Source organism: Pelmatolapia mariae, linkage group LG10_11, assembly GCF_036321145.2.
Source record: "Pelmatolapia mariae isolate MD_Pm_ZW linkage group LG10_11, Pm_UMD_F_2, whole genome shotgun sequence".
Classification (NCBI taxonomy): Eukaryota; Metazoa; Chordata; class Actinopteri; order Cichliformes; family Cichlidae; genus Pelmatolapia; species Pelmatolapia mariae.
The window spans coordinates 23274353-23300101 of NC_086236.1; the positions used below are offsets into that span (position 1 = coordinate 23274353).

The 25749-nt window shown below is 40.8% G+C and overlaps 1 protein-coding gene across 8 annotated transcripts in view; it reads left to right on the forward strand.

Moving 5' to 3' along the window:
• gria3a (glutamate receptor, ionotropic, AMPA 3a) overlaps positions 1-25749 on the forward strand; it is a 78320-nt gene that overhangs the window by 26358 nt on the left and 26213 nt on the right. For 6 of the 8 annotated variants that reach the window (XR_010095146.2, XM_063488097.1, XM_063488092.1 and 3 more), the window contains 7 exons: positions 8421-8608; positions 20653-20706; positions 21014-21175; positions 21452-21619; positions 22565-22669; positions 23213-23239; positions 24887-24994. Coding sequence is in view for 7 of the 8 variants with exons in the window: in XM_063488097.1 (XP_063344167.1) it covers positions 8421-8608; positions 20653-20706; positions 21014-21175; positions 21452-21619; positions 22565-22669; positions 23213-23239; positions 24887-24994 (812 nt within the window). In the remaining variant the exon portion in view is untranslated. The remainder of the gene's footprint in view (positions 1-8420; positions 8609-20652; positions 20707-21013; positions 21176-21451; positions 21620-22564; positions 22670-23212; positions 23240-24886; positions 24995-25749) is intronic. The other 2 variants (XM_063488096.1, XM_063488095.1) reach the window with 1 other exon arrangement.

Sequence of the window (25749 nt, forward strand, 5' to 3'; positions counted from 1 at the left end):
AATATCTGCACTTTGTGTTTGTGTTAGTTTTCTCACTATGTCTGTCTTTTATATTACATTTTTAGTGCTTTAGAATCTGAATCATCTTCAAGCGCAACAAAAATTTGTGAATTATTCAATGACGTGTGAATTCAACTTACATAAAAGATGAAAGCAAACAGGAGGAGAAATGCTCGACGTTCTGTTAGCAACTTTGCAGCTGTCATTAGATAAGAAATAATCTGTTTGATTAGGTCTGATCAGGGATTTGGCAGGAGTGGGCGGTGTGGGGGCGCAGGGCTCTTTGCAGTTCAGCTAATTTGGAAGAGGGAGCTGTTATCTATGTTGGACTGCAGTTGGAGTAGGCGTTGTTAGGCTAATTGTGCTCAAAAGTGTCCTTTTACTGTCATTTGGCAGCTTTAATCCTTTTTATTTCACTGGCTCTGTGAGCACTGCCCACTGAAAGCAGTCTTCTTTGTAGAGCCACATATAAGCTTTGAGATTTTTAGAGATTTCTCAGAAGTGGGTTCAGTGGCTTTGTCTGAGTTCCCCCTCGGTGTCGCGCTCAGCTTTGGGCCTCCCGTGACAACGGCGCGGTTCAGATGACTGCAAGAGAATTTTAAAGAGGTCACCTTCTCCGGGGAGGGGGAGGGACGACTGAGTCACAGTTGAGACTGCACACCACGCTCAGCCATCATGTGAGCCGCTGCCCGAGACAGACAAGAAGAATACATGGCCAGGTGTCAGCAGAGCCTCAGTCAGGCTCGTTTTAGCGGCTCTGTCTCACAGAGGAAGTAACACATTTGGTAAATGTCCTAATCTAGAAAAATACTTCTCTTAACTACAGAGAGATTTAAAGTGAACCAGTGATTGTACTTGACTATCCTGCTTTGTTTTTTTCAGGGCTACATCCTGATGGTGCTGTGTTTGCTATTAAGCTCATATATTCAGGTTTAACTCACATACAGGCCAACTTTACTTTGTGCTGCCTGCTTAAACAGCTCCCCTCACCTTCAGGCATTTCTTTCACTACATTTGTCAACAAACTTCAAAGTGAAATGTCTTTAACTTTTTTGTGTTTGTAGACTTGAACATAAATATCAGTACTGTACTCATGGCATGGTGGCCTGACAGCATATAGCGGCGCTGCTTTGCACATCGACAGCTCACGTTTCGTGTTATTGGATCGTTGTTTTGCTGCTCTGCCTAAGTTACGTGCTCTTTATAAACTGGTACTAATGTCAACATGTAGCAGGTCGGGCTCGCATCATCTCTTCAGGAGAACTTTTGTCGTCTGACGTCTGTTAAAGCTGATTTCAGCTGGGAGCTGATGAAAGAGCCAGCTGTCCATTTGAGAACTGTAAGGAAAAGTATTCTCTTTGAAAGTTTTTCTTTGTGTTTGTTCTTTCCACAATTAATCTGTGTGAGACGTCTTTCAGTGTTCATGATTTCAAACCAGTAACTTTAAAACAAAGAAATTAAACATTAGATTCTCATTAGACAAATTATGCAAAGATGTCTTTGTCTGATTTCACCTCAAAACTGCTCTGACTTCTTGGAGGAGGCGTGTTGATCAGGGTGTTACAGTGGGATTGTCGGGTTTATCCTCTTAAACAGCTAAGTGCTAGCTACTACACAAAGCTGTGCAATAATTCTCTGTGGGCTTCCTACTAGTAACCCATGTGAGTTTAAAGTAACATTAATTGGCAATGATTGCACAAAAGAATGACACTAACACTAATCACAGTTATTGTCTAATTGCATTTTTTGGAGTCCTGTTTACATCAACCTGATAACTCAGGGTATTTATCCATGTAGGCACAGTCAAGACAGCCTGCTAAAATTCAAACTGAGCAAGGTGATTTAAGTGTCTTTGAACACTGCATGATTGAGTATTTCTGAAACTGCTGATCTACTGGGATTTTCCCACACAACCATCCCTAGCGTCTGAAAAAGGGAAAATATCCACTGAGCATCTCTGAATGCACCACATTGAACCTTGAAGCAGATTGGCTATAGGAGCTGAGGACCACACCACCGATTGCCACTCCTCTCAGTTAAAAAGAGAAAGCTGATGCTATAGTTGAGACATAGAGAATTGGAGAAACGACTCTGTATCTTCTGCAACATTGAGATGGTAGGGTCAGAACAACATGAAAGAATGGCTCCATCCTGCCTTGTATCTGTGATTTTTTGGCATAGTTTGGAGAACTTAGCACCAGCCGAGCATCATTTAATCACCACAGCCTCCCTGAGTGTCATTGGCGACCATGTCCTTTCTTTCATGCCCACGGTGCACTCATCTTCTGATGGCTGCTTCTAGCAGGATAACACCAATGGGGCCACAGGAGAGATATTTAACTAACTAAGGCTGTTTTGGTGAAAGTGTTTTTGTGGGAGAAGGATTTTTTTTTTTTTTGCTCTATAAATAGGCTCGTGGCAGTATGCTCCGGATGTTGAATATGTATTATTCTTCAGGTCAGGGCTGAATAATTGACTCTGTAAAATGCCCTTGATGGTCGTCCTTCCTGCTGACTGTTTTAAAATGTACCATCTGTTTACAAAGTCAACCAAAACTCTGTCATTTGTGCGCCGCCTGATAAATCACACCAGTGTTAATACTCACCAAGAGACTTAGGTGTCCTTTGTTGCTCAGATTTCCTATTTGCACTGTGGTTTTTAAAGCTGGAGTGCACCGAATGTCACATCATTGAATTCCTTCGGTTCAGGACTTCCTCTTTATCTATACATATCTTTAATTGTTAAGTATACTCAATAGCTTAAACATCAAGCGGCTCATAAAATGTTTAAACCCCAACTATCCAGCTTAGTTTTAGTGTGAGAAAATAAAACTCTCAAGGGAATCCTTTGTAAATCCCCCCAAATCCTTTTTCTTGAGCAGCTACTAACACGTTTCAAAATGTCATGCATATCCCAGCTTATGGCGTTCAGTGCTGTGGGAGGAGAGCTGACACTCAGCTTCTGCCTTTTCATTTCCCTTCTGCCAGCGGTGATATAATGTGCTAGATTTTAGTTTTGATATATATGTGAGCTGATAAAAAAAATCCAGATAAAGGCAGTAGCAGTGTTGGGCTCAGACTGAGGTCAGCTCAGCAGTCTCTTATCAGTCATCAGAGTCTTTACAATGCATCGAGACACGATGCCTCTTTTGAATTCCTTAACCTCGCCCGGCGTCAGACATGCGAACACACGTCGCGGTGGCCTCTTTAGAAGCCAGAGTGGCTAACGTGATGGCACCCAGCGAGAGCCACTTGTCTTTAAAGGCCATACCTGGTCTGAGTGCTGTCTGCTGTGCACTTCACTGTGAAGGTCACCAGCAGGGGAAGGGAGGGCGAGGGCGAACGTGTCAGCCGAGTCGCTGTGCTCTGAATATTTCGGAGGCCTGTTGGGAACATGTAAACTCGTGTTCCTGTTGGGAACACGAGTTTACATGAAGAACCTGTGGTAGATCCAGATAAGGACCACTAGTTATTGTTGTTGGAAATGCAAGCAACAATACTTCTGATTAAATTATACATTACAAGTGAGTGCTGCCTTACAAATGCGGTGTCAAATCTGTATTCTGGATTATTTGCTAAAGATAAATCTATAAACGGCGCTAGTGAACCTAAAAATTCAATTCTCCACTTTATAAACCTTTTGAAAACTCTCTACCTCTTTTTAGTAAGAAAATATTCTTGTACCTTTACACGTTTGGAGATTTAATGGCATGTTAATTGCTGCAATATGTCATTATTTATTTACGGTTACTCTTCATTCATCGCTCACCACATTTCCTTTGTACTTTGTACACAGGCATAAATCTCTGTAGACAGATCGCTGCATGTAAATATAAAATCTATATGCAAATGATTGCCACTTGTGGTCTCCTTAGTACTGACATGTTGTGTTTGAGCAGTTCTGATTGACAAACGGCCCACATGGAGAACATCACTGTCATCATCAAATAATGTCAATCATAAACAGTGACCAGCACAGCACCTGGTTCCACAGTAAGCCCCAGAATATTGCCTATTGTCTCAGATGCTAAGTCAACTAACTTTGATGCCTTTAGTGCTTAAAAAAAACCAATACACTGGTATATTTCTTCAGCTATGAAAACATAATATACTGTATATTTGTAGCTGAGGTATGTTTTATCTATAAACTGAGAGTTTTCCTCTCTCTCGTGCCCTAACACCCATCTTTTGAAATCAATCTTGATAAACGGTCATTATTATCACAGAGGAAGATATTTGAAAAGCTTGTACATTTCAGTGAAACTCAAAAGGATTTTAGCAGTGAGAACGGCTCAGCTGTTACTCCTGAAAAGAAGAACTATGGTGGGACTCCCTGTCATTTGTTAATTTGAGCTGCTGTACAAGAAAACAAGTTTTTAGCAACCCCTACAGTGTCTGCATACAGAGTAGCTGGGATTTGCCTGCATCTGGAGTTTTTGCAGTTTTCAAAGAGACATCCTGTTGAGATTGCAGTGTGCACCTTACAGACTAATTTGGAAACTGTAGTTTGACTTTAAAGAGTCATATTTGCATCTTAATCTTTTAAACTCAGATTAAGGGGTGGACTGAGAAACTTTCCTTCACTGGATAAACAATAAATGTGAAAACAGACTTCTAGTACCAACGTCACACATTCATCTTTCTGGGCTGTGAAGGTCAAATTTAAGTAGCTTCAAGCAAATGATATTTCTCCATGGTGCTGGCTTTAAAAATTCAGGTGTAATGGCAAAAACAAGTGAATTATTCAAGAATCTTTAATATTAAAAGTCCATGTTTAATATTCAAAGAACCTCCATGGTAAACTATCTTACGATCACTGTAGCTCTACAAATGAACATGTAGCCCAACCAAAAATTACCTAAAGTGTTAAAGAGCGTATGTTTAAACATACACACAGAAGGTGATATAACAGTTCGAGTATCCCTGATGTTGAATGCACTGTGGTTTGTGCTGCAGGGAGGCTGCGTGTCCCTTGATGTGGATACAGAGTGAAAACCAGTTTTCATTTAGCTTTTGTAATTCCTGCTTCCTGCAGAGAAGCTGTGAAGCTCACTTGTATTTACATAAACACATTTCACACCGGCTTATTCAGCACCCGTAATAATATCTATCATTTCATAGAATCAACAGTTTCATCCCTTCTGTGAAAGAAAAGGGCAACAGCATGTGATGCATTTAGTCCAGTCAGCTGAAGTGTTCCTGCTCTGACTTAAACAGCACTTTTTTCCCTGCCCATTAGTTGTGACTCAGTAAAGTATGTAATAAGCTTCTGCCATAATGCATTTTTGACGTGTCCTGTGTACCTTTCTTTAAAGAATGAAGAGATGCAAATCTCCAATGTGTTATGCATATGTATCTCTTTAGTGCTGTTATGTCTTAGGAGCTCATCCTTTTTTTGTTTTTATTTTTACTTTATTCATAATCTTTCAGCTTGGGCTTTTCAAAGGTCACCTGTCTTCCTACCTACAGCAAAAGATGTATAAAATATTTTAAATATACTGAGTGAGATTCTTGAGTGATTTAGAAAGAATATTTCAACTTTCAATTATATAAATATCTAAACAAAGCCAGTTTGTGTTCTGCTGTTACAGAGATGAACCGTCACTGGATAGCTAGTGTGTAGGCAAGGGCCAAGATTTTGTTACAGGAAGCTTTCTGGTTTCCGTTTGGAGTTCATGTGTTGACAAGTCATGCTTGAGCAGGTTTCGGTTACATGCAGGGAAACTGCTCATGTGAAGAGCAAAACAGGGGCATTGTTTTTGGAAATGCAGTTTTAAAACCATCACCTGATCATTTTTGAATAATTACATTATTAGAGTGTAGATCACGGGTCACGTTAACAGCAAAAATATGCTTACATCCACCCATAAGGTCTTCAAGATCAACTTTAATGGTCAAAAATTGACAAAAAAAAAACATGTCAACATATAGAAAGTACACAATAAAGATTTAAAATATTATTTCACATTTGACCTCTGATCTTTCTTTCAAGGTCAGAAATTGATTTGAAGGTTAAAGTGATAATAATGTGATTATACTTATACTTATTATACTGTGTTTCTTACTGCTGTTGTTTGTACTGACAACATATAGGCATATAGGGAATGATATATAGGGATTATATATATCATGTTACTTTGGATTTGTGACCTCTTCATCAAGGTCAAATAAGGTCAATCTTTCCTTAACCCTGGAGAACCCATTGGGTCAAATTTGACCCCATGGTTTCCCTAGAAAACCAATGGGGTCGGCTCTGACCCCATGGGTTCTCCAGGGTTAAATATATTTTATCTTTAAAACTGTGCTTGTAGTTCAGCTACCTTTGCATTGCCAACATTTAGGAAATTAATTATGTATATGGGGATTCCAAATGCCATGTGTCATTTGATCCCACACCTCCCTTTCTCTCAAGTGGACTCCAAAATTTGTCCTTTTTACTGCACTACAAACTTCCTAAAGTACACTTAAAAGAACAAAGAAAAACAAAATGAATAGATCCAGTAGTATTATCTTAAAAGTAAATACTGCCCAAAGAGTGAGCTGCCCTGGCGGAGGTTTGCGCTGTTGGAGTGCTTCTCGTTTAAATATGTATCTGTATTTTGTAAACAGTGACTGATGAATGGCAGATGAAACAGGAAGTCTTGGCCTGGACTCGGCTGCACTGGAAGCTCTGAAAAATCAGCTGCTGCAACCGTCCTGCAAATGTGTTGATGGGCTCTCAGATTGCTTGGCAACAAATTGATCAGTTCAAAAAGGCAACATGCAGCAATGACTCATTTTATTTAACCTCGCCTCAATCATCCAAATAAGCCTCTTTAAAACGATCTTGCACCAGTGTAACCCAAATAAGCTTGTATTACCTACACTTTCTTTCAATCTCCTCAATTATTAATCCAGATTTACTAATGCCACACCATAGCTTAGTAGTAGGAATCTTATAAACAAGATGTACTGTTTCACTACAGTGTTTCAGGTTTAAGATTTGTACCCTCTGCTCACAAAAACTGGATAAAACATGGTGTTTCTGAAGCTAACACACAGCTGTATGCTCGATTTCCATGTCACTCACTCACTGATGTTTTTTTCAGCTGATTTAGAAACTCCCTTTGCACCCTGTCATGACTGCTGACCACCAGTCCTTAATCTCCTTAGTAAACCACCACACTCCATTATAACAATGTGGCTTTCTTTTATATACAGTGTATGCTTTTAATGTGTCACCGCTCAGCCAACTTACTCTTAGCTCAGCGTCTTTCTTTCATGTGCCTCAGCTACTGATTCATCCCGGGGTGCAGTAAGCTCTGCCAATTGTGCTTTCTGGATCCTTTGGGAAGTCTATTTCACTGCATCTGCTAAGGTACATGTTTCATATCTTATTGTTGCGACCCCTGATTTTTTAAAAGGAAATATTAAAATATAAAACTTTTGCATTGCAACTTTCATGGGTGAATTATAATACGCAGAAACACAGACATTTCTCTTTCATATCTGTTGCCCTTTCTGCAAGTTTAAATTCCTCAGTCTACCAGGGAAGAGATAGCAATGATGACCTCCCATGACAAACTGCTAAGGCAGCGTGGGACAGCTCAGTCATTTCCCAGTTAATGGTTAATTATGCTCTAAATGCATCTATCTTTGTTATAAGAGCTGCAGCTTTAAGCTAATCGGTTGTGGGGATTCTTTGTGGAGCCTCTTGAATCTGCTTTGTCTGTCAAATATTTCTTTTACGATCCTTTTAAACATTTGGCAGCCGTTCCTGATATTAATTCTGAAGAGACTCATTAATCTTGTACCTGCACGTTCTGGAAAGGCCTAATTACAAGAGCATGTCTGTTTAATTCATATGCAGTGTAAAGAAAGAGCTCCCAAGCATATCTAATTTCAGCTCAAATTTTAGCTTTTCTTACTACCTTCACGCGAAATGTGTTGAACGTTTGTCAGAATTTAGACTGGCAAAAAAAAAAAAAAGGCAAATCAAACAAACAACCCCCCCCCCCCCCCCCCCCCCCCCCCCCACAACAGATCTTCTTCTAGCCATCCACTCGAGCAGCTGTTCATATTTCAGTATCAGGAGACTGTTTGACTGTACTGGGGAGTACAGCTCAGTTTTTACTCTGAAGCACGCCTCTTTGTTTACTTACTTCACGCTTTTTTCTCTCACGTTTATTTTCCTCCCTGCAAGCGGTGCCTACAAGATGATTGGTACTGTTTAAACATGTTAACAATGCATTATCAGTTAATAGTTTACATTCTTTATGACAATAAATGGTTACAAACCATTGCTGGAAGCCACATTATCCTTGTTTTTGTTTTTTTCAGCACACAGGGAGTTCGGGATTCTGAGCACGTTTTCCTTCTTGTGTGCTCTGAAATCCAAAAAGACAGTTGTGTGATGGAGCTCTCTCCCCTCTGTTCCCCCAGGGTTTGCAATCCTCCAAGCCATCATGGAGTCTGCTGTAGCCAATAACTGGCAGGTGACAGCTCGCTCGGTGGGGAACATTGTGGACCCCACAGAGTACAGGCGCATCATCGAGGAGATGGACCGCCGGCAGGAGAAACGCTTCCTCATCGACTGTGAGGTGGACAGGATCAACTTGATACTGGAGCAGGTATTCAGTTTGCAAAGTGCTAATTCAGCCTTGCTTAAAAAAAATAAACAAATCTCTTTTCCTCGAATATCAGGAAGTAAATCTAAGATTGCCTCAGAAATATACTCTTCCTCCAGCCTCACTCGGCTTGTTCCATTGTTTCTAAAGGAGGAAACATGCTATTTCCCACTTTTTGCTGCAAGCACCACTTCTTGTTACACTGCCAGTAAAATACGCCATTTCTCCTAGCTTGCTCCACTCCCCCCTTTTCATTCCTTTTTCATTATTACCCTGAACACTTGGCACGTGTGAAGATTGCCTCAGATCTTGACACTCTCATTTAGAACTGATTTTAAAAAAGGCAAGGCGGTACATTAAATTAAGGCTTGTTATTTGTTGTTTTGTGTGTGTGTCTGTGCACGCATGTGTGTGTGTATGCACGTTGTTTGAGGTCACTTGGGCTTAATTCACGTGGAGGAATTAAACAGTTCTCTCATCCTTGTTTCCTAGGTGATCATCGGCTACAGCTTTCCCACACGAATCTTGATTCAGGTTCAGTGTTTGCTAATGTGTGCTGCTCTCTGTGACTGCACCATAGAGAATATTTCATTGTCAGAAACGTATTAAATGAGTGTTAACTGAGAATTTTCCTATCTACTCAGAAGATCATTAGTGTTCATTTGGGGGATTAGTTTGGTGCACATGTGAGTACTTTAGATTTTGCAAATGAATTTTTAAGCGTACGCCTTCTTGAGGTACGTGAAGCTAAATAGTAGAGTATTGCTGATGTTATCTCCACAGGCTCAGACTGAAGGTAATGCTAACACTGAGTAGCTGTCGACTGCACTGCACACTTATTACTTTTAAAGCTTTTTCCTTTCAAGTGAGACACTGTAGTCTGTTTATGAGGTGTGCCAAAATTAGATGAGTTGCAAATGAGTTTGCCCCATAGACTGTATTCAAAAGGAAGATGTAGCTACAGTAGTGTTGGGCATTAATTTGCTCTATTGTTTTGAAGATTTTCTTTCCTCGCCAAGTTGGTCATAGCAAGTTGTCTCGTTGTTAGGGTTTTCGCTGTATTATTGTAGGGTCTTTACTTTACACTATAAAGTGCTTTGAGGTGACTGCTGTTGTAATTTGGAGTTATATAAACAAAACTGCCTGTCCCTCTGTGTTAGCCCTGCGACAAACTGGTGACCTTCCAGGGTACATCCTACCTCTCGCCCTATGATAGCTGGGAGAGAATCAGCCAATCATATGGCAGTAACTTATTTAGGCATGTAAACATGTTTAAGATGACCCGTTGTAGTTCAAACCTGGCATTGGAATGGTGAAGAAAGGTGATTTAAAGAGACTCTGAATGTGGCTTGATTATTGGGACAAAACAGGCTTTCAGAAACTGTTGATTTACCAGATGAAAATGGATTTGGAAACAGAAGTTTGGAAAAATGTAAATGTATTGGAAAAATGGATGCATCCTGCCTTGTGTGGTGTAAATGCAGATAATTTCTTAACACACTTTGTTCAACTGATCATCATTTTGGCCTCTATCATAGCTGACCATAATAATGTCCATCCTTTTATGACTTGAATTTGAAGAGTCCACCGTAATCAAACGGGCTCCTCACTCCAGATCTCCAGACGGAGCTGTTTACTGCAGGAAAACAGGCTTGGAAAGATTCAGGCATACGGAGCACATGTGTTCATTTCCCATCATTTACCTGCATACAGTTTCTTTGACCATGAAGCAGATTTTTTGCTAATCATGCAGTCATCGAGTAGTTTTGATTGTCTAAACTTAAACTCTTACTAAATGTAAGAATCTGATCATGTGAGTCTGTATTTGAACCGTCACATGGCTCATTTTTGTGTTTACTGGCAAACGTTGCTGTTTTAGACACAAGGATTAACAGTGACCAATTTGACAGCAGCAAGTTGTTGTTGTTTTTTCCAGACGCTGCACACAGCTGCACAGCAGAGTTACAAAAGCCATTAAGCCCACAAGTGTAGTCTGCGTGTGCGTGTGTGTGCGTGCTGTGTGCATTTGAACCATTAATCCTGGGCACATCTTAGCCTTCTGTTCTTCACTGAGATATTTGTGTATAAAGGCTTCTGCCCTCTACATAATGATCCTCATTATTGCAGGCCTTATGAGTTTTACTCTGACCTTCACTGCAGATCTGTCTTCATTTCCTCTGATGCGGGGGATTATTTTTAGTGACAGTGCCGCACATTTTCATTAATCAAGAGAAGTTTGCTTTTCCCTGCCCTTCAAATTTAGATCCAGGGTTTCTTCAAGTGTTCTCAAATTGCTTCCGTATTAGATTCAACTTATCCAGTCATACAACGGTGGTCACTCTGTGTCAGATCTGACCGATCCAATCATAACCTCTCTTCTGCGGTGGCTTAATGTGAATCGTTGCCTTGTCGGCAGCATCTGTCAGACAAGTATCTCTCCAGATGCATAAGAGTGGCAAGGCAGGCCCGTGTCTCTTGAGAATGATTCCTTATACGAGCTGTGACATCAACACTTGCTTTAATGTAATATCAGCTCCCAGTGTAAGTAGGACACACTGTCCCATAACAGCAACAACAATGAGCCTACTATAAATAGCCTACCCTCCTAGCCTGAGGGAAGATCTTTCACAAAGGCAGGAGTGAGCAAACACAACTGCGATCACTCATGCATCAGGAAACAATCGTTGTGGACATGATTTAGTTTTTAATCTGCGAGGCAGTAATCAGAAGAATTATGATTCAAATCTTTTGATGCCTTCTGTCAGGATATTATAAAACTCATCATTAATACATTTTATTTGCAAACATCTGCTGTTCGGTAGATGCTGTAGTCAAGGAGGCAGTTTCAGTTCTTCTAGGCTTTATTTGTTGATAAATGTGCTGTGGGAGTTTTGGTCTTCTGCTGGCTCTCTCACCACCTGTAAAAGTATCAGTTTGCTCATCTCTTCAGTAAAGTAAAGACGGAGCGATAAACACCTCTAAGGCTTCTCATCAATAATAGAAGCACAGTGGATTTGTTATCGCTCTAAGAGAGGACCCATCACCTCCAGCCTCCTCCTGCACAGCTGACAGACAGAGGAAGAGTCAGAGGGAGAGATAAAAAGACTGGAAAGGCAGAGAGCTTGTGGGAATTGAGCCATGTAGTGTGACTCTCCCTGTCTAGTGCTGTGGAGGGAAATGGGAGAAGTGCTGAACACCCAGAGGTGCACTGGAATTCCACACCCTGTGAGTAGGAGAGTGAAGCAAAAATGCTTTATTTAAATGAGATTATGCTATATATGGGCATTATTATATAATCAGGGAAATTGCAGTTTTGGCTGTTGCTTTGTTGGGAATTGCTGTTAAAGGTATTGATATTTGTAGCAAAAATCCTGACCAGCTAATGGTGGGGCAGGACATGTCAGATAGCATCGGCAAAATCATAACAGTGTTACTGATACTGCCAAGTTTATGTCACACAATGTACATCTCTAAAAATGTAACTGTAGGTGTATGTATAACCTAATGATAGGACAGTTTTACCACACCTTGATCACAGGGGGTCTGTTTCCACACTTCCACGCTCCACACACTTTTGAATACAAGGTTCTTGCAAAAAAAAAAAAAAAATGTAATTAGAGAGAACATTTTCAAGTTAACCAGTGCTGATTTTGGCCAGGCTGTGCACACATTTGATGATGAACATTTGTGCAGACTACAGGGAGTCATTTGGGAGCAGTATTATGCCAGGATGGTTAGCAAGTACACCTGTAAGAAAGAAGAAATGAAAGTACTGCAAAGCACTGATTTTACTAATACTTCAGAAATGGGAAATGCGTTTAGTATGTCTGCTTTATCCTTTAAAGACTCAATTCAGTTCAGTTCAATTCAATTCTATAGCGCCAAAAGCAACAGCAGTTGCCTCAAAGCCCTTTTTTATTGGAAGGTAAAGACACTGAAAAGATGCACAGATTGCCTGATTGTGAGATACAGTCAGCGCACCATTATTTACAATGAACGTACAATGTGTATGTTTAATTTAAAGGAGTCTGTGAAAAGTGAGCGAGACACATATGGAGTGAACATTATGGCAAAATGTCTAGACTGCTGTTATTGGATTTATAATAAAAAGCAGCTTTAAGAGTGATAAGATGACCTCAGGCTATGCTAACTCAGGAAATAATTACAGTGCATTACAACAAACTAATATTATACACAGTAAAATACACAGTCGGGATAAAAATGCAAGCACAAGAAATAAAAAGAAATAAACCTGAAAACATGGCAACTGAAATACAAAACATAAAGAGCAGTTTTAGGAATATAATAAATTGTATTTCAGTTGCTGACAAAAATATGCTGAAATTTAAAAGAAAGCTGTCCTGCGCTTTATTTAGTTATTTGACAGAAAACGCTGATGTAGCAGACACGAGTTCCTGACATCCCAACCGAGAAACAGCAAACACTCGTCCCCCACTCAGTCTTTAAGTGTGAGGCAACAGTCAGCAGGTTGCTGGTTGCGGCTCACAGTCTGTGCATCAGTGCTTGGTAAGACAGCTTGTCTCAGAGATTTTATATCTTTTTATATCTATATGTATATAAATAGGGCTGTGCAAAAGTCTCAAACCAAACATTGCTTCTCTATATTTTGTTTACAAGGAGCCAGACTTTCTTGTAATTTTTTTAAAGTGCTCTTAAGAAATAGTTCTCCAGGCTTGCTGAAGATCTTGAAAAGTTTTTCTTTGGGTATTGGCTGCTTTTTTAGCCATTTTCAGTCCAGTCTTGTACATGACCATTTTCAGAGGATTTTGTTAGTCCCTTACCACTGACCGCTGAATTCATTCAAGCATAAATAGCACCTAACTCAAGGGATGAACCGGTGTTGTGTCTACAGATAGCAGACACCGAAGAACCCATTTTAAATTGTAGTTTCTTTAGGCACTTTGTAGCTAACAGCCTGTTGCAAAAACATATAATTTGTTCCTATTCCTTTAGGTAACATGCAAAAGTGCCAAGGATAAAACAGTCTAATAGACATAAAATTTTTGCATCTGAGAGGCAATTCCCAAAACGAAAAACATCTTTCAGACTGATATGCAGTGAGGAAACTGGATAAGTGGCAGGCTTAGCTACAGTATCTGAAAGTCATGTCCTTAAGAAACAGGGGGAAAAAAGTCAGACAGAGGATCTGAGAGATGCATCTGGGCTTTCAGTTGATCAATCTACTTTTCACAAAAGCCTCTGCAGAAATGGTCTCAGTGGAAGGCAAGCTTTCAAGGAAGGGAAACAAGGAGAAAAGCCGAGTTGTGCCAAATTACACAAGAACTTAAAATCAAAAGCAACAGGTCTGATGGAGAGATGAAGTTTTATATTTCTGGTTCAGATTGTTGTCAGTTAGTCCTCAGGAGGTTGGAAGAGAGGTACAACAGTGAGTATCTGCAACCATTTGTGATACACAGTGCAGGCTCATTTCAGCCAGTGGGGTTGGACATCTTGGCAACAGCTTGATTTTTCAGAATGACAGTGATCATAAACACACTGTCTGTGCAGTGAAAGCAGCATACCTGGATAGAAAACACACAATGGAGATCCTGGACTTTAACATTATTGAAGCAGAGTGAGATCATCTAAACAGAGAAGAGAACAAAATGTAGCCAAAATCCAAAGAAGAGCTATTTAAAGACATTACAAGAAAGCTTGTCTAACACGGAGATAAGCTAAGACATAGGTGTGTGTGTGAGAGTGTGTGTGTCTATATTACACACAAGGACAAAGCACCTTTAGTGTATTATCCTTTCTCCTCTTTCTTTTACTGGCCTTTCTTACTTTATCATTGACGTCTACTTTATGAACCTTCAACTTGAGCGACAAATACAAATATGAAAGAGCGGCATGAAAAGTGTGTGATGTCCCAACCTGAACTGTAATGCCCTTCAAATAACCACAACAAGCGAGCTATCTGTGCCTTCATTTTCTTTTTCCAAACTTTGACTGCAAAAAGGAAACATGGCTTCTGAAAAAGGAAAACAAAGAGTGTAACAGAGCAAGTTTTTGTAGAAGGCCTCTTTGTAGCCCGTGCCTCCAAAAAGAGACCCCAGAGAAGTGTAAGTTAAAAGCTAAGCAAATGAAAAACAACATCAGACACATGCAAATGGTAGAGTTGGCAGGTGCTCAGCTGCAGAGAGGATAGTGAGAACATTAGAACTTCATAGACATTTTTTGTTTTGTTCAAACTGGCACTCAATAAGACGGCTGTGTGAAGTTTAGAAATGTGTAGCAGTTGGCTGCTACAAATGAAAGAATCAGCAGCTTAAGCAGACTGTAAACAGGTAAGTCCATGCACGCTTCTGTGACAGTTAAATCCCTCCTCACATTTTGCCCTCTTTTGAGTAGCATAACAGTAATTAGTTGTCTAGTGTAAGAGGACAGTTATTAACTTGTGGTTCTGAAGAAGGTAGATGATAAATCACTGTAAAAAAAAAAAAAAAAGAAAGAAAGAAAGAAGAAGAAGTCTCCATCAGTGGGAAAAGAGGCTTGAAGGCTGTTGGGCAGCCATCCAGCTCAGTGCAGGACTGGATGGCTCCAGCCTGCTTAATTAAAGTGAATTCTCCAAGGAATTTTTAGGCTGATGGCCCTGCAGCTCGGCCCAGCTCAGGCAAGCCGCAGAAAGCAAAGCACAGACCTGCTCATCCACACATGCGAACCCGAGGAGCCCTGAGGGCAGACAAACAAACCACTCAGTCTCTATCTGTATTCTGGAGTCACAGTTTGTCTCCTCCACAGTGCAGTGAGACAAACCCACATTTCTGATTATGCCCTCAACCAAGAGGTGAATACTAATGTGTGGATGCAACATGAGACTGCGTGCTGAGTTTATCTGTCTGTTTGCTATGATTCATTTGATTGTAATGCACCAGCGTGGGTTGGAAGATGATGCATTGTGTTTTATTTTTAACCATGCAGTTTAAAAATCAGTTCATATTTGCACTTAGAGATATCCTGCTGATATGCCAGCGTCTAACTGCTAAGATTGGACATCAGTTGTGGAATGAGAGCTCAACTTAAAGAAGAGCCTTACAAAATTGATGCCAGTTAACTAGTAGTTCAATATAATTCTGTCTTCCATCTGTCTGATAGATCTGAATCTACCGTCAGCAGCCAGTAGTGCTGTGCAATACTGCAAATTTTGACAATAGGTTATCAAGTAAAAACGGGGGCAGTGCTGCAGATACCAAAAACGATACTGATGCTTTTAACCTACGAAGGCAGCTTATATAGCGGAGAGACGTGTGCCATGACTTATGAGATGAATCATCATCAGCTGGGTTTTTGGAGAGCTGGAGTGTAAATGTACCTGTGTAACAATACCAATACCAGCGCTGGTATAAAAACCAGAATTAAGTTTATTTTATGTAAGACATATTGTATTTATTACGTTTATTTATACACATTGTATTTATTAAGATCTGAAGTAGTGCTTGAGTCCATAAACTCTCTAAGACAGTGTTTACTGAGGTCATGGATTAAGGGTCCTGGAGAGCATTTTTTCCATTTGTGTACAACTGAACTTCTTTGTAACTGCAGAAGTCCATAAAAATGCAGGTTTGAAGCTCTGTAGCATTGGCTTCACTTTTCAGACCCTCTGTATCGTCTTATTTTGCTCACTTGTCCAAGTAAATGGGGACCCACTCTTAAAAACATTTCCTCGCGTGGCTACTAGTAGTTAAAGCTTCACACCAGCGCCTTTATGTTAACAACATATAAATGGCAGTTTTTGTTTCCACAGTCAGAACATGTCATATTTTGTGCGCAAAGATTTCCCATTTGCAAAGTTAATCTGATATACAGGTCCTTCTCAAAAAATTAGCATATTGTGATAAAGGTCATTATTTCCTGTAATGTACTGATAAACATTAGACTTTCATATATTTTAGATTCATTACACACAACTGAAGTAGTTCAAGCCTTTCATTGTTTTAATATTGATGATTTTGGCATACATAACTCATGAAAACCCAAAATTCCTGTCTCAAAAAATTAGCATATTTCATCCGACCAATAAAAGAAAAGTGTTTTTAATACAAAAAAAGTCAACCTTCAAATAATTATGTTCAGTTATGCACTCAATACTTGGTCGGGAATCCTTTTGCAGAAATGACTGCTTCAATGCGGCGTGGCATGGAGGCAATCAGCCTGTGGCACTGCTGAGGTGTTATGGAGGCCCAGGATGCTTCGATAGCGGCCTTAAGCTCATCCAGAGTGTTGGGTCTTGCGTCTCTCAACTTTCTCTTCACAATATCCCACAGATTCTCTATGGGGTTCAGGTCAGGAGAGTTGGCAGGCCAATTGAGCACAGTAATACCATGGTCAGTAAACCATTTACCAGTGGTTTTGGCACTGTGAGCAGGTGCCAGGTCGTGCAGAAAAATGAAATCTTCATCTCCATAAAGCTTTTCAGCAGATGGAAGCATGAAGTGTTCCAAAATCTCCTGATAGCTAGCTGCATTGACCCTGCCCTTGATAAAACACAGTGGACCAACACCGGCAGCTGACATGGCACCCCAGACCATCACTGACTGTGGGTACTTGACACTGGACTTCAGGCATTTTGGCATTTCCCTCTCCCTAGTCTTCCTCCAGACTCTGGCACCTTGATTTCCGAATGACATGCAAAATTGCTTTCATCCGAAAAAAGTACTTTGGACCACTGAGCAACAGTCCAGTGCTGCTTCTCTGTAGCCCAGGTCAGGCGCTTCTGCCGCTGTTTCTGGTTCAAGAGTGGCTTGACCTGGGAAATGCGGCACCTGTAGCCCATTTCCTGCACACGCCTGTACACGGTGGCTCTGGATGTTTCTACTCCAGACTCAGTCCACTTCTTCCGCAGGTCCCCCAAGGTCTGGAATCGGTCCTTCTCCACAATCTTCCTCAGGGTCCGGTCACCTCTTCTCGTTGAGCAGCGTTTTCTGCCACACTTTTTCCTTCCCACAGACTTCCCACTGAGGTGCCTTGATACAGCACTCTGGGAACAGCCTATTCGTTCAGAAATTTCTTTCTGTGTCTTACCCTCTTGCTTGAGGGTGTCAATGATGGCCTTCTGGACAGCAGTCAGGTCGGCAGTCTTACCCATGATTGCGGTTTTGAGTAATGAACCAGGCTGGGAGTTTTTAAAAACCTCAGGAATCTTTTGCAGGTGTTTAGAGTTAATTCGTTGATTCAGATGGTTAGGTTAATAGCTCGTTTAGAGAACCTTTTCATGATATGCTAATTTTTTGAGACAGGAATTTTGGGTTTTCATGAGTTATGTATGCCAAAATCATCAATATTAAAACAATGAAAGGCTTGAACTACTTCAGTTGTGTGTAATGAATCTAAAATATATGAAAGTCTAATGTTTATCAGTACATTACAGAAAATAATGAACTTTATCACAATATGCTAATTTTTTGAGAAGGACCTGTATTATCAATCAGCTTTCATGGATAGCATCGTGGCAGATGCACGAGGCTGTTCTCTCCCAGACAGGAACATTTACTGTAGAAAACAGTTGGGAGGGCATGACACGTAGACTGTCCTTCCCATTCAAAGAGCATTAAAAATTCACAAGACAGTCAGAACAATCAGTGCTGCAGGTTTTCTTCTTGCTTTTAGGCTTCAGGTCTTGTTTTCCCTTTGCTGTTTGAGGAGGCTGTTGTGTAAGAAATGAATTGTGACACAGAGGAAAGTATAAGTCCTGTGACACTAAAAGTGTTGCTGTTCTCAGCGATGGTAGTGCCTGACCTCATCCAGGCTCCCGGTGGTTTCACATATACACAAAAAGCGATTATCCCAGGGGATCGTGAAACTGGAGCATCGTGATCCTAAAATTATTTGTTATGCCCAGATGCTTTTTTTCCCCTTTCTTTCTTTCCTTTTCTTTTCCAGAACATCTCTGCCGACAGAGGGAGGAGCAGAGATGTGGCAAATCAAATCAAATTACAAGAACTTCTGTAGTGCGCATGATACATGAAAATGAAAATAGACAGTAATGAAAATGTCCTTGTAAACTATATTGGAGGGCTTGACAGCACATGCAAAAACCTGCAGAGAATAGTTATGTTTGTCCTCAATATCATTTCTATAATGAATATTAATGCAACTACACTACACACTCTGATCATGAACCATAATATTTGAGTTATCTTCTAGAGTCACTCTGTTTTCAGAAACTGTTCAGTCAGAACTTTAGTATAGCTGTCCTTCCCTTGGTTCGCTGCCATCCTACAGTAATGACTGCTGAGGCAGGTGGTAAACACATTTTCTTTTTCTCCTCTTGCAAATCAAAACTTCATCAGGTATGAAAGCTAGGTGATGAATCTATAAACCAAATGTGCATGAGTATATCAAAAAATGTTTTATTAACTACGATGCAACATATAAAAAAAACATTTGCTTTCCAACACAGCCTTAATATTTGATTCATGGCTGTAAAAGACTGTAGCAGTCAGCAGTATGAACAGTATGAAGCATGCACTATGAACCGACTTCAGAGTGCTTTGAATTCAGTATATCATTCACACCTCCAGTTATTGCCTACACGCCGCGCTGCAGTAAGCAGTGAACGTTTACACCTGATTCTGTTCTAGCAGCTAAGCAGTGCTTCGGGCACGGCCATGTTCACACTAAGCCAGGTACATTTCTAAACGCATCTGTTTCTCTTCGTTTTGGCCCACTGTCCAGACTAAAAGCTTGCACAGAAGTGTGAGGTCCTGCGCCGCCTGCCTGAGTGTGACAAACGAGAGTCGTAGCCAGTCACTCCAGGCGCTGCAGCTTCATTAAGTGCTCGCCACACTCGGGTCACTCTGGCTCTCTCTCACGTGCGGGAAAATGAAAAGCTATTCGAGACCATTTGGAAGACAACGAGCTGCAGAGCTTCAAGGAATGTTTTTCCTTTTGAGGGAATTGGATCAGGAGTTGAAATTGTTTTGCATTTCTGGAAAACAAATTTTTGATTTAATGTTGAAATGCCATAAGCTTGTTAGAGGGCCAGTTATGAGTTATTAGGCAGGAGTAAACAAGTTTTTATAATACACAGGTGTTGATGAAAATGCAGCTATGTGGTCCATGCTTGTGCTGCTTCACTCTGGGAGTTTTGGTGTTCCCTGCCATAAAATAAAAGCATGCTTGGTAATGCTATCTAGTCCTAATCCTGTTGCTTTCAAAAGAATTTCACTTTTGGTTAAATAAAGATAAAAAAATACCCCCAAAAATAGGAGCCTCTGAGTAAAACGCTACATAATTTGTCTATGAGTAGTACTATGAGTAGAAATCCACCAATGAGATGCTCTCCTTGTTTCGGTGAAGTTGTAATATTCCTCATCTTTATCCGAGTCCTTTGTGAAATCTCTTCAGTGTGATATCACTATCACTCTGGACATTTAACATTTAGATGATTTCAGTGGCTGAGTATACTTATCGAAACTGTGGAGGAGTGTAGAAAGTGAAAAGACAGGGAAAAAAAGCAACTCTCCACCCCCGCAGTATCTTTTTGAAGCCTCACACTCGATGGCGAATCAGAATATATGGAGGGAGCGAGCGCCTGCGAGAGGGAGCGAGATTGAGCCGGCGAAGAAGTTTAAAGAGATCGGCGGATGCAGCTCTCTCTGTGTCGGCTGGCTCCGACAGGTGCTGTACAACATTTTGGGTTTAATTAAGTCTAGTGCGCAACTGAGACAGGCGGAGCAGGAAGCGGCAGACTGCAGAGCAGAGGCAGCTGCAAGAAAAGAGAGACGGAGGTTTGCCGAAGCCTTGACCTTATTTTACATGTTGAAGTTAATGGAAAGGAACAAGTGCTGTCATCACAGTTTCTCCCCACTATGTGTGCGTTTCATGCAAACGCGCACAAATGTACGAATGCGCTCGCACGCTCCCTCTTGCACTCCCGAATGTCACTTTCTTCTCTCTTTCTCTTTCTGTCAGCTCTTCTGCAATTGGAGGTCTTTGTCATATCTGAGTCTTCGTGTTTCTTAATGTTCTCAGTGTTGTTGGAAGGGAATCTGACTCACTCCGTGTCTTCTTCTGCATATTTGTAGGTGGTGACCTCGGGAAAAAACAGCAGAGGATACCACTATATCCTCGCCAACCTGGTGAGAGCTCGCAACTTGAAACAGCACAACACAACTCAGTGGAAAACTCGTAGCAGCAGTGCTTGTGTGTGATGCAACGTTGTGCAAAGAAGTGCAATGTTCTCAGTGGATACATCTCAGGAGCACAGTCAAACTTGGTTCTCTCAATATATAGTTGTCTTAGACTTAAAACTGAATGGTGCAATTAAATCGATGAAGTTACTCAGCGTGGACAAGCTAAAGCAGATTTAAATCTCTCATCTTTTTTTTCCTGTTCTCCTAATGATCCTTTTCTCCACTACCACCAAGTTGTGCTCTTTGCTCTCAGGGTTTTTCCAACATGAGTCTGGACAGGGTCTTTTCTGGTGGAGCCAACATCACAGGCTTCCAGATCATCAGCCCAGACAGCCCCATCGTCCAGCAGTTCCTCCAGCGCTGGGAGCGCCTGGATGAAAGAGAATTCCCAGAAGCCAAAAACACTCCGCTGAAGGTCAGTGAGGCGAAGCTGCCGATGCCGCAGTTGCATTTTTATTTAACATCTTCAAAGGCTGCCGTCGCTATTCATCTTCTGAGTTTGAGGGTAGTAACTTGGCTTCAATCAGAGAAAATATGTCAGTGCGAATCATTTCAGGGATTCAGTTCGTCTCGCTTGTTTTACACGAGCAGCGCTCTGCGGTAACCTTGCTCTGACGGCAGCTCAGTGTTGTGTTGGGTCTGTGTGATGTCATTGGTGCATCACTGGGATTTCTTCTGGCCTTTGACTCAGTACACATCAGCACTCACCCACGATGCCATCCTCGTGATCGCGGAGGCCTTCCGGTATCTTCGGCGGCAACGAGTGGACGTGTCACGTAGGGGGAGTGCGGGCGACTGCCTCGCCAACCCTGCAGTGCCCTGGAGCCAAGGCATCGACATAGAGAGAGCCCTCAAAATGGTAGGACTGAGAGCCTGCACTGTCTCACTGCTTATTTTATTTACTTTATAGTTATATGTTTGCTTATTCTCACTTTCTACTTGGTGATGTTTCCAAAGTTTTTATTCTTTAGGTATTCTTTTTCCTCCCGTGTTTTCTTTTTCTGTGAAAGATCCCTAAATGTTTTGCCTCTATAAACTACAGGCTACGAATATAGTTTTTTATGCCATTACTTGCTAGAAATACATTATGATTTTTTTTCACAATTTAATAAACAAATGCTGCAGCACTTAACCATTAAAATATTATAGAACTGTGAAAAAGTATTGAGCCACCCCTCATTTATTTATATTTTGTATAAGTTTATAGATTTCTAACAAACTTTCTACTGAGGCTTTTAGTGAACAGTAGATGAACACACAGGTCTTATGTTACATCTTTTTTGCTTATGTCTTAGAATATAAATATGATTTAGATTCTGTTAATGAGCCGTAGATGTCTGCCACTTGTTCTTTTGGCCTCCACTTTTCTCAAATTTGTTTAAGTACACACTGCACACCATGGCAACATATGTCAGGTTTCAGCTAAGAGGACTTTAAGAATAATTTTGTTGGTTTTAAAAAAATAAAAAATACCCAAGAAATGAGGGCTGGCTAAAGATTTTTGCCTTTTACACTATATTTAATTCCTTTAAGCGTACTAGAACCATGTTATTCTGTAAATACACCCATTTCTTACATACTGCAACGTGAGCAAACAATTATAAGAAACCTGCTTCTGGTGCTCCAAGTTAGTCTGACCTAATAGACTGGATCCTTATTTAAAGTGATTTAACTGACTGAAAATGAGACCAAAAGGTGAAGCAGAGCCTTATATCACAGCCGTATGACACACGTTACCATGTGGTTTGCTCACATGCTGTATGTTAGGAACAGGTGGTATGATGCTTTTCTTGGTGCCTGGCAGGTCCAAGTACAAGGTATGACAGGAAACATCCAGTTTGACACATTTGGTCGACGATCTAATTACACAATCGACGTGTACGAGATGAAATCAGGCGGCCCCAGGAAGGTAAGTGAGCACTAAGGTTTGGATGTCATAATTTAAAAATCTATAATTAAATACTTTTTGCAGGTTGAGTTTATGATACAGACCCACGCTATGTGCTTTGCATACAACTACACAATCATAAGCAAATTTGAAGGATATATTTTTTGAGGGATTTTCTTCTCTGGGCATATTGGCACTACATAAGTTAGGGTTGATACTGATTTGGACAGAAGCTACCAGTAGCCCGGGCTTTCTGATCCAACTCAAATCATGTAAGCTCCCGCTCCCTGAGAGTTTGATCTGGAATATATCCACCAAGAAGCAGCCAAGCCATGCAGATGGAAGCTTGAAGTTTTGGAGAATGGATGAATAATTGTGATCACCTCACACTTACAGAGAATGTAATAATAATTGAGTATACTCACAAACATACTGTTTAGACATATATTCATTGATATTTAAATGCAAGTTTTTAAACTAGTGTTCAGGTCTTGTTATTTTAATTTAAGAAATTCTCTCAAATAATCATCTATCCATCGATTTACTTCTGGTTATCCAATTCAGGCTGGAGCCGGTCCCTGCTGTCCTAGGGTGAGAGACAAGCATTCATGCTCACATTCACACCTACAATTAATTTAGAGTCACCAATCAGCCCCACAGATGTCTTTGGACTGTGGGAGGGAGCCAGAGTACCTGGAGAGAACCAGTGCAGACACAGGGAAAACATGCAAACTCCACACAGATTGCTAACTGCTAAAGCGCTAACCACCACACCACCCTTTCAAATAAGTCATATGGAGTGTTTTTACAGGAAACCCCCAACATGATGTTAGTGGGTTAAGCAGCAACATTTACTTGTATGTGATTAGAACTATGACAGTGAAGTACACATTAGTAGCATAACACCTACAGGCTCAGTGTAAAAAGATTTGTATTTTGTACTGTTTTGAAACAAAAAATTGTGCATAAGGAAGAAGATCCAAAGTTTTTGACATGGACAGAAACAGCTAAGAGGTAAGAGCTGCAGCACACATTAGCATTTAGCTACAAGGTGTCCATTTACCCTACAAGCATGGACACATGTCTTCTCTTGTGCCTTGGCCTTTGGCTTGCTAAAGGAACTGCTGTGAGGGAGTGCACTCACTTGGAAAAGCCAGTTAGCTAGTTAAGTTGTCAGCTGTAGCGCTTGTCAATGTTTGTTAGTTTAGATGCTAAAAGATTGGGACCTGTTCTTCTCTACCTCTGGCAGGACACTGTCTATGTCCCCATTAGTTTGTAAGGTACAGGCACTGGAGCAAATCACGCCCACACATCCACCCTGAGCCTGAAGGTGAAAAGATTGTGTTTTACGCGTCTTTGTTTTTTTGTTTTTTTAAAAAACTATTAACGCCAAGATTTTTTTGATTTCTGGCTACCTTTCTGAATCGTAACAATTTCGTTACACTGTGATACAACTCCACATTAGTAAGTACTACACTACTGTATAATCGGGCAGGCCAAAGGCAAAAACAATAATGTCTGAACACACACACACCCTTACATGTGACACCCGTAAGAGATGCGGTAGCTCCGTGACACTGAAACCCCCACAAAGCTGGCACCGAAAAGGAGTGGCCCCATAATGTCCACACAGCTCAGTTCACAAGACAACATACATCACAGACCCCCCCATCCAATCACAGTGTGAGACAATCTACAGTGACAAGACAGTGAGTACTGCGCATTATAGCTTCCAGAAATGGAAGAGTTCTTCTTGGCTGAATAAATCAGAGTCTAGCAGAAATAAACATAATACAGCTACTGGAATCATCTCAGGTTGAGCAGCAACAAGCCAGGCTTTGTTTGTGTTAGATCATAATGTGTGTCTTTTATGTAGTATTAATAGAAAGAGAAAAAAAATCGACTGCATTGGCTAGATAAGGCATTTTTAGATTATTAGGTTTTTCTTGCTGGTATTAATTTTATCAGTCCTCCAGTGCTCTATGGGTGCTGCTTTCTTGTTATATAAGAGAACATTTGCTGAGCCAGGAATAGATTACTCCTACTCTGCTGAAGTGTAGCCCAGGTGAAGTGAGGAGAACCACTATGAGCTTTTTATTAAATCATATATCAGGAGCAACCGACACCGTCTCCAGCTGTACAGATAGAGCCGACCAGCTCACGTGAACTCGGAGGGTCTACTGTGAAAATGTCTTTCTGCTTCTCGTAAATAACTGCGGACCTCTGTGTTGTTTTCAGATCGGCTACTGGAATGAGTACGAAAAATTTGTATATATAATGGATCAGCAGGTCACCAACGAGTCCTCTTCTGTGGAAAACCGAACAATTGTGGTCACTACTATTATGGTACACACTCAAGCAGGGTTTTAAATGTTTCACCTTAAGATTTCTGCCACTCAAGGTCAAGGTGTCCTTTGTTGCAATCTGTCCTGGGAGGGTAGAATTATTTTATTTTGAGTTGCTTTCCATCCACTCACTACATGTTGAAACAGTCGATTCACACAGAGTGTTTCAACTGTATCCGTGTGGGTGCCAAAGCATTTTGGTTTTTTTATATTACAGTGGGCTGTTGTAGTAGTGACGTCACAATAACGGCTTTGGTAATGATAATTATACACATCGTGTTCTCATTCAGTGCATACGTAAGTAAAAATGTTTCCCTCTCATTAAGTAAATTGTCAGTGATGCTGGACCAGAGACATGAAATGATCTGCATACAAGGAGGATGTAAACAGCCAATGGCTGCAACCTTTGGCTGTTTATCCCTTGTCTAAAATTTACTTAGTTAAAAAATTTGAATGAGGATGAGAGCGCTCCAGGAGTAAGCAGCGGTGAGGTCAGTTAGATCAGTTGCAGGCAGTAGCTGCAGTTTAGTGATCATCAGCCATTTTTAAATGTAAGATAAGGTGCGCCTTATCTTACATTTAAAACCATGGCCTCTCTGTCTTTCTGACTTTGCCTATTATGGTTGCATCTTAGGCAAATTCAGAATGGAATAGTCACGCATTCCCATTTCAGTGTCTGGAAACTCATACTCATCTTACCTAGACTGGAAGTAAAGTGTTGTTTAGAGCGAGGGAAGAAATGAAGAAGCGTAGTGC